Below are 9,508 nucleotides of genomic sequence, written 5' to 3'. Positions count from 1 at the left end.
ACACACACACACACACACACACACACACACACACACACACACACACACACACACATACAGTATATATGTACGTACACACATGAAAACATTGGGATGAAAACTGACACTTTTGGGAGTGCTTTATCAAAGCCAGAAATTCCAGAACTCTCAACACAGTTGAACGTTATGCTGTGAAGTTGATCTACCATGACTGCACAAACAAGTTTTTGCCTGGAACTTGGTGTTATTTAGGGCTATGGCTCCCTGAAGCAATCAAATGGGTGTGTTTTGGAATTTTAAAGACAAAAATGGTTACCACTAAGTACATACGCTTAAAGCCATACTATCTTTTTTGTCCACCAACTCAAACCATAATGAGGTAATAACTCAGCTCAACTTTATTTGTAGAGCCCTTTCATATTAATATTCATGATAACATTTTAACAATGCACCAAGTTAGAGAAATAAGTTTCTATTTGCAGTATTGCTTCTCCGTGAAAGTAAAAGTAGTATTGCCTGAAATTCTTAACTAAATCAAAAATCAAACAGTGAATCGCAAAATAAATTGAATCGGGCCCCTTGTGAATCAGTTTTGGAAATCTGAATTGATACCCAGACCTATTCACAATGTCCACTTTTACCTGGTTTGTCTAGTCTGCAGTTTGGTTAAAAGTGAAAGAATGATCACAGGAAATCTGTTCACCGCGCTATTATCGTCATCATTATTATTGTTGTTGACTGAATTATTTTGTTTTAAACAGGACAAGACAATACTCTGGTTGATTAGGGACCGGTAATTACCGGTCAATATTTGTGAAAAACTGCGTGACAGATGAATCGGTACACGTCTCAAAAGGCTAATTCTGCTCCAAATTACTCTGGTAAGTGAGTGACTTATTTTTCCCTGACAGTTTCACTACTATTACAATTAGTTGTATTTTTCTTAAGAAAATTATTGACCTATAGTATTACTGTCTCAACATTGCATCTTTATCTTTAACCAGTAATACACAACGTACTGCCATTGAAGTAGAGGAATTGACATAAATGTCACTATTTTACACACGTGTTAGCTTTTAAATATGACACACATTCATCTACATTACTGGTAGCAGAGACACACATATGACAAGGATTAATGTCCTGATAAGTTTATTAATTAAGTGGTTACAGTGGGGCGCAGCCCCTCCTATACCATTTTTTTTGTTCTTGGGAGGGGTTATAGTCTGACGCACAACCTTGCACAGCAACGAACTGGCCTCGCAAACTTAGAGAGAGCAGGATGTGTGATGCAAGTTCACACTGTTAAATGTCAAATTTCCACTACACCACACAATGCACTCTAGAAACCGAGTGGCTACCTCATATGACGTGCTTGTGCAGTGTTGCTGCGGTATGTTCATTGGCGTCACAAAAACAAAAGAAAAAAAATACAGGATGTATGCTCTGTATGAATAGCACCAGTTTTGGCATTGACAAAAAAAAAAAAAATAAAAATTCTGCCTCATGAAGAGTTTGAAAATTGCAAGCCAAGCAAGCTATGGCTTATTTTCGATGCACAGGCTTTGGCATTGCCTATTATGGGAACGAACGTCACCACCAGCAGAAGACTAGCATTAGCATCTCACTTCGTTGCGCTCATCTCTAAACTTTGATGGCCGCAAAGAGTTTCAGAATGGTTTCAGAATTGCTGTAGGGACAATCAAGTTTGATGGCTGCAGTAATCTCTATAGTCAGTCTTATATTTAGTTATTTATTTACAGTGTAGCGGAGAACCACGATATGACATCACATCAGATTTCTTCTTCAAGGTTACACGGGTCCCTGCTATATTCAGACAGAGAAACTACAGTTGAAAACCGAAGTGTTAGTTGAAGCACTCTTATTATCGGCTTCCAACTTTTTATTATACTTATGCTTCATGGAATTAATGATGAAATTAGTAATTTAATACTCAGCAGGATTGGCAACAGAAATGCATTTAGTGTCACCCCTTTGAACCCAAATTTCATTCCATTTGGTGGTTTCATTCTGATTGGAACACAAGGCTCGATGTCAACGCAAGTAGTGATTATCTTTGTGCTTCATTCACAGAGGACATTTGTAAACAGCTGCTTATACTTGAGGGAACAAAACATCCCCTTATTTTCTGACATTCTACAGACCAACATAAATCATAATTGATGCATTTTCTGGCATGTCCATTTGAAGCAAAGTCCTGTTTTTAAAGAATAAAGGGATAGAAATTTAGCATTAAAAAAAAAATCTGATTAATTAATTGAAAAAAATCCACAGATCAATTGATTATTTAAGATAAATATGTAGTTGTAGCTCTCAAATTGAAGATTTAACACAGAATCCATGTGATCGGTATCACACTCATGGATGATCGGTATCAGCGGCATTAAAACCCGAATCGGAACATCCAGACTTTTAATACATTTTAGTCATTAGAAATATATTTCTTTCAATACGTGATGTAGACTGACAGGGAAAAAACTGAAATGTTTTTCCATTCGAGAGCAAAAGGAACATATCAGCCTATCAGAGATGATAGAGGACTTTTCTGAAAATTCCTGACAATGGTAAGTCAGTTAAAATCATATACAATATATATATATGATTTTAACTGAATCATATACAGTGTGTGTGTGTGTGTGTATATATATATATATATATATATATATATATATGATTTTAACTGACTTACCAGGTTTGCCTAATGTAGTCGGACAAAAAAAAATCTCTGTTCAAGTCCTTTTCCTCAAGCCATGACCACATGAACGTGTTTCTAACACTGGCGTCTATTTCACGTATGTCAGCTTGCCTGTCTACCTGTTTGAACATTGCGCTGGGGCCGTACCTGGCCGATCACGCATGAATTAGTTTACACAAAACGCTATTCAAATACTCGACATTCAATAATTAATCTGCCTTTGGTGTGCACACGTGCACCCTTCGTGACTTCCGTTCTCGCCGAAATTTCGAAATCTCCGAGATATGGGGAGGCCAGAAGAATGCAAGGGGAGGGGTGTTACTGTTACCAGTGTTCATGCCTCAACATGGCTACTACGCTTGTGAAAGCAAAACAATGAACTCAAACGCGTGTTCGTTCAATGTTGTCAGCTAATATCCGGATTAATTTTAGGCAATTTTTCCTCAATTTTCCGGAGGAATTTTTGAAAATCCGGAACTCCGGGAAAATCCGGAGGACTTTCATCACTGTGTCGAACAACTTACTGACAGCCAACAACATTAACAAAGTCAGCATCCATCCATGCATCATCTGACCCGCTTATCCACACAGGGGTTGCGACCATGCTGCAGCCTTTCCCAACTGTCTTCATACAGAGCACGCACAGATGAACACTCCTTTGTGTTCGCAATCACACCAAGGGACGATTTGGAGCGTTCAATCAACCTACCATGCATGTTTTTCGAATGTGGGCGAAAACCAAAATACCCGGTTAAAACGCACTGGGCTGGATTCTAACCCATGCCCTCTGTCCTGTGAGGTGGACGTGCTAACCAGGCGACCACCGTGCCGAGCAATAAATTAAAATGTCTTTCAATCATGTCATACTGTAAATGTACTTTAATAAATGTATGCAACAACATACAACAAGTGTTTGTTGTGTTTGCGTCCGTGCCTTTGTTCAGATGCAGACGTGTGTGCTGTTTTGTACAAATGTCCACGCATGACCCAAGTGACGATAATCAGTACAGAAAATTGATGGATACATTGTTTGGTGAGGGAAAAAAACAAAACTGTAAACGACTCACCCCTGCACATGATGATGGGTGTGTATATGTACATAGATGCATTACGTGGAAATGTAATGTGTGGACTCCCAGCAATATGAATTATCCAGCCTGGATCCTATTTTGAGGCTCTCCATACAATATGTTTCATTGTATGACTTTTTTTTTCAATCCACAAAAAGAAGATGCACATTGAAACAAAAATAGGTTGTGGCGATAATCATGAGGAAAGTGCGGACATAGTGGTAGGCGAGGCTCACTCCCATTCAATTGAATGCTGCTCATATAGTTTTATAACAATCTCTGCTATTTTATCCACTGGTAATTGTGAAATTATGAATGTGACCATGTAATATTCTGAAACAATATATGCGTACCAACAGCACATGGCTGTCTCTCATCTGTCGCTAAAACAGAAGTGGATTTCTCGCTATCCTCCCTGTGCAAAATGATCGTCGTAGGCCTGCTTTAGCTGTCCATCAACACCAAACTTAAAAGGAGGAATGCAGTTGGTTGGACTGAGCTTTATATGCAACACAAGTGTGGCCAGGTCACGTGACTGATATCAATTATATTTCGATGTTAATATCTTGAACGTTCATATCTCCATAACGATTTATTGTCCAAACGATCTCATTTCAAGCTTCCCTCGCGCCAAACTATCACATACTGTTGCACCATCACATCAACACAATGCCGAAATTATGTTTCAATCGCTCACTGAATGTGCTAAAAAACGAACTTGCTAATTTCCGATGTACACAGAAATTAACATGCACAAAATGACTGGGGGGCCTAGAACTTCAGGTATCTATAGCATCAAGGAAAATTAACTCATTCAATGCCAAAACGTAAAAATACGTTTTGGGTGTGTCAGGTTAAAAAGTATTAATAACCTCCTGAGTCAGTATTGAGGTTGTGAGAATGATTTCAGGATGATAAATCACCACTACATGGCAGGAGTGACCTTGATCAGATCTTGCTCCACACTCCATGTGAGTGGATCTGCAGTGTGGTAAGGCGATTAATCCTACGGCGTGAGGTGGTATTCGGAAGCAGTTTGGTAGTGATAACTTGGATAAATACCGGCGGCTAATTCTACAACGGAGCTTTTTCAAAAAAAAAAATTTAAAAATGACAAAGTCCCTTCGTCAACCTTGACGAACATGAGCACACAGGCACGCAAACACACACACAAAGTTGCATGCATAGGTCATGCGTCAGCGCAGCGTTTATCTTGCAATAAACTGATATTTTGCAATCAAAGTGACCTTTTTTTGTGTTGTTATCTTCTTTAGTAGGAAAGCATTGTTTAGATATTTGAGGTATTACAAATGCAAAAAATAAATAAATAAAATAGAATCAAAGTGAAAGTTCGGTTGAAATACATCCATTCACAATAAGCGCTTTTTCTCCGATTTTTTTCTTGGAAACGAGTATTTTCAAGAAACTTACCCATGTTCGACTGCTGTGAACAAAAAATGGTAAAAAGGTAGAAATGTACTTTTTTCTTGAGGAAAGAAGAGGGGTAAAGCTTTCTTTTGGTAGGTTCCGTGCTTATATAGCTAGGTAACAGAATTTTCTGAAGGCCTTTGAAAATTTGTTAAAATGATCAAAAATGGCTGGCTCTCCCAATTTGAGAAAAACGACTGCCATTGAATGAGTTAAGTGTCGCACCAAACTTCATAGGTGCATGCACAAGATTCATCAGAAGGTGCACACCAAGTTTTAGCCAAATCCATTGAGAAGTTTCTGACAAACAGTGTTACAAGTAAATTGCATAATTCCATTTTTAAAAAATCCCGTTACCATGTGAAGCAAAGCTAACATTTTCAAATGCTCTATATATTTTTAAAATTACATTAGGGGTTAATAACTCAGGCTAAAATATGAAAAAAAATACTGCTTTTAAAAGACAACTGCCAAGCATATTTTGTCACTTTGTAACTTAGTTCCGTTAAATCACCTGTGTCAAAGTCAAGGCCCGGGGGCCAGATCCGACCCGCCACCTCATCTTATGTGGCTCGCGAAAGTAAATCAAACATGTCAACTTCCATGGTGTTAGCTAAAATCTGTAACAACGTTCAAAATTCTCATCTGTAATAAATAAGAACGATATTGTAAGCAATTTCTTGTTACCATGACAGTAACTTAAACAAAAGTGGAGGAAACCGTTGTACTTGACTTCCTTATATGGTTTCAGTCATAACGGCAACCCCAAGGGAAACGGCAACTAAAATGTGGCCTGCGACGAAAGTGGGTTTGACATGCCTGCTTTAAATGAACATCTTCCGAAGAAACAAGTTCAGAATTGAATTAAACATGGCCAATTACATGAATGTTTCAAGTTAAATTAAAAATATGTTGACAAATAATTAGGTCAAATGTTTAACATGAAGGCATTTTTGACCAGATTATTACAATTGCATCAAACATATCACACACGTGTTCCGACACGAAGCAATGTTTTCCCCGCAACACAAAACCTGATATTTTTCCAGAACCTACGATCCGATTTTCGGAATTCTTGTTGCACCGTACTCAGATTTAAGTGGCCAATATAGCCAGACTTTATATTTTGACAGACTGCCATTTTGGGGAATTCTTGTTCACACTGCTAATAATTCAGTTACCATTAATTAGAATTACGATATGTGCCAGGCTTCACATGCAAATAGGCTAAGGAAAATTATGTGGCCTAAAAAGTCCCAAAATAATTTAATGGGAAATCCTTGCTGAAATAGTAGTTAAAAGTTAATGGTCTGGTGTTCTGGGTGAACTCAGCTGCAGTGAATAACTCGACTTCGCTGGATTTTAGTCTTTCCTGCCATAACATTGCAATAACAAGTACAGGAACATGAAAATACATAATTACTTGCAGCTTAGTGGGTTTTGCTGGTTAAAGAGTGCAGCATAAACTAACTGCAATGTAAAATATGATGGGCTGGTTACCCAATCGGTCTACTGACAGTTTTGAATTACAAAGTGATACATTTCAATGCTCACATTTTTTGCTTGCATCGTGAGAAACCGACTGTAGAAACAAAATGCAGCACATATGTGCTGTGTCAAACTTTTATTGTCATTTATTACAATCCAACGTGTGGGTCGCAAAAAAATTGAAGACATTAGTGCAGCAAACGCCAACTCAAAGTCGAATCTAAAAGACTAATGTCGGTCGTCTCAACCACTGGTGTTCCGAATTCTTTTTACCATGTTATATGTGCATCGCTTCACAGGGCCGTGCCATACCGCGACCAAAAGCATTCTAACATTTGCTAACTCCATTAGCTAGCTTAACATTTAGCCAGCATTTAGGCAAAAACACCGGATCTTCACACATACACACACCACGATGTACACCCCGCGTGAAACAGCTTGACACTCGGTTCACATTGTACATAACGCACAAAAGATTGACAATCTTGAATACATTTTCACAAACGTGGCTCCACAGATGCCTTATGTCGGCTGTCATGTAAGGTGGCTATACGGCTAGCTAGCTCACTAGCCGAGTTAGCGATCAACCCATGTTCGCCAACGGTGGTGGCTAGCGCTAGCCTGCGCTAGCATGCAATCGCTGGCACCACATTCCACCATGAGCGAAGTGATTCAGAACACACGTTGGCATGGCGAACTGCGGCACGCCGTCACCAGTCCAAGCCACATTTAAAACAAGGAGACTCACCGTGCTGCAGATTGACATTAAACGTTGTCCATTCCCCTTCAAGTTCGCAAACAGCCACGGCCAGGCCTCCCCCCCTCTCCAGTCCAGATGTGTCAGACAGTTGCTGCTGCAATTTTTGCATCAACAGGAAGTGTTCTTTTGGCTCTTTGCATTAATTCTATCGGGGAGTTTTGCAGCAGCCCCTCCCTTGCTTATGCCAGTGCAATGTATAGAGACATATCCTCCACGCACTATGCGAGCCGTACTCACCATAATAAATGAAAACGAGGCGGGATCCAGTTTGTTCTCAACCCACAAAGTGGCCATGCGAATGTTCTTGTCTCATTCACCGCACCCGTGGCGTGCAATAACATTCTATGTAGTCCAGATTCATTTCACAATCACAATGTACGTTGTGTGAAATTCTCAAATGGTGTGTACCACACTTGCGCACCCTTGGCGCTAATTTAATGACGAAGCTACAGCGAACAATGCCTCGATTATTGTACACGCGTATCAAACATGTACTTAAACCGTAAACTCACGTTGATGTGTGTACTACATCATGTACCCGTGACAGCCATGGTATAATCTGAGGTATTGTTTATTAATTGTCCGTGTTAAATGTAACATATGTTGTCTTAAAAGCTTCACTAGTTGTGGTATATAATAGTACATTTAATAACGTTTAGCTTTTCTTAATAAAACGCACATTTAAAATACAACATTTAAAATATCACGAACATCAATGGGAGCGTCACGGTGAGTTTAAGAGCAGTCATCTTTCAACTCTCGAGTTATTTTTGTATAATGTACTTGCAGATAATTAGTATAGCTGGAATGATCTGAAATGTGCGCGACACGAAAAACGACTCTTTAAAGTCTTCTGTAGAACTGCCACAAAGGGGCGCCAGAGACTACAGTGTGACAAACTCACAAAGTGTTCCTTCCAAACGTACAAAACAAAAACGGTTCCGAAATAAATGCATTGTCAGGCCACTGTTGTTCATGTCACCAGTCAAATAAAATAAAGTCACGTTTAAAAAGGTTAGGTTATCTTATAATGAAAGAAAAATACAAGATTTGAAGACGTCACGCCTTAGTATGCTAATTGGACACTTTTGGTTCATGATGTCTCAATTAATGTTGTGGCAATTATGATCAAAAACGTAATTATTTCCCGTTTGTTTGAGATTTTGGTGACTATGATAATCTAACCATAGCAATTTTATGTCTCTAAATGTATTACACCAGGATGCACTGGATTTAGTTGATTACATTGAGGGTTGATGAAAGTATGTTCGAATTTGACCACTTGTGTGCTTTATCCACTTAATTATTAGAAGGAGTTGAGAAAATGCGGATCTCTTGCATTTTTTGGAGGTTTTCTACAGTTGCTCTGGTTTCCTCCCACATTCCCAAAACATGCTTGTTAGGTTAAGTAGTGACTCAAAATGTGTGTGGGTGCTTGTTTGTGCCCCGCGGTTGGCTAGCGGCCAATCCAGGGTGAACCTACAGATTTATATATGAATGGACTGTCAATAGGACCCTCGCAGTTTAAGTAAGAGGGCAGCCATCTTACGTTGCCACTGTTACTGACAACTTTATTTTGTTGCTAAAGCAATGTTATGTGTGTGTTTAATGCTAGGATCCCTGTATGGAGTAAAGAGAGCCTCTCAAAGAACGAACTCACTATTTGCCTCGACCATTCAGAGTATATTATCTCAGTATCGTGAATTGGTTAGGTTTACATTTCGCAGCGAATTTTGTCCGGATGGGCTTTGCTGTCATTTGATTTTTGATGGTTCTGACAACATGATGCAGACAAACCTTTGAGGAGCGCTCAGACATATACCTTCCCAGTCAGCAAAGGCATCTGGCCCGGCTTCGGCATGAAGCCGGCACAGCTGGCCTGGTGTCGGCAATGGCATAACGCATGTGGGCCGAACACGGCCCAGGCGTGGCAAAGGAGGCACTGGCTTGACTCTGGCAAACCAGATGAGGGCCGGTTGTGGAGTGAAGTATTTGGGCCAGAAATCAATTTCCAACTCCAGCCCGAATATGGCCAGCCAGTATTGAGCCACTCCTCAATGCCATTTC

The 9,508-nt window shown here is 39.6% G+C and overlaps 1 protein-coding gene across 2 annotated transcripts in view; it reads right to left on the bottom strand.

Annotated features, from left to right (window-relative positions):
• The window catches only part of zbtb34 (zinc finger and BTB domain containing 34), a 15,598-nt gene extending 7,704 nt beyond the window's left edge, over window positions 1-7,894 (bottom strand). The window contains exon 1 of one of the 2 annotated variants that reach the window (XM_019862884.1): window positions 7,679-7,894. In XM_019862884.1, coding sequence (XP_019718443.1) covers window positions 7,679-7,735 — 57 coding nt within the window. In that variant the 5' untranslated portion in view covers window positions 7,736-7,894. The other variant, XM_019862885.1, reaches the window with a different exon arrangement.
• Between the last annotated feature and the right edge of the window lie 1,614 nt (window positions 7,895-9,508).

The sequence above is a fragment of the Hippocampus comes genome, unplaced genomic scaffold (assembly GCF_001891065.2).
Source record: "Hippocampus comes isolate QL1 unplaced genomic scaffold, H_comes_QL1_v1.1 scaffold147, whole genome shotgun sequence".
Taxonomy (NCBI): domain Eukaryota; kingdom Metazoa; phylum Chordata; class Actinopteri; order Syngnathiformes; family Syngnathidae; genus Hippocampus; species Hippocampus comes.
Note: the sequence above shows the minus strand (reverse complement) of the source record. Positions and strands in the feature narration are given on the sequence as shown.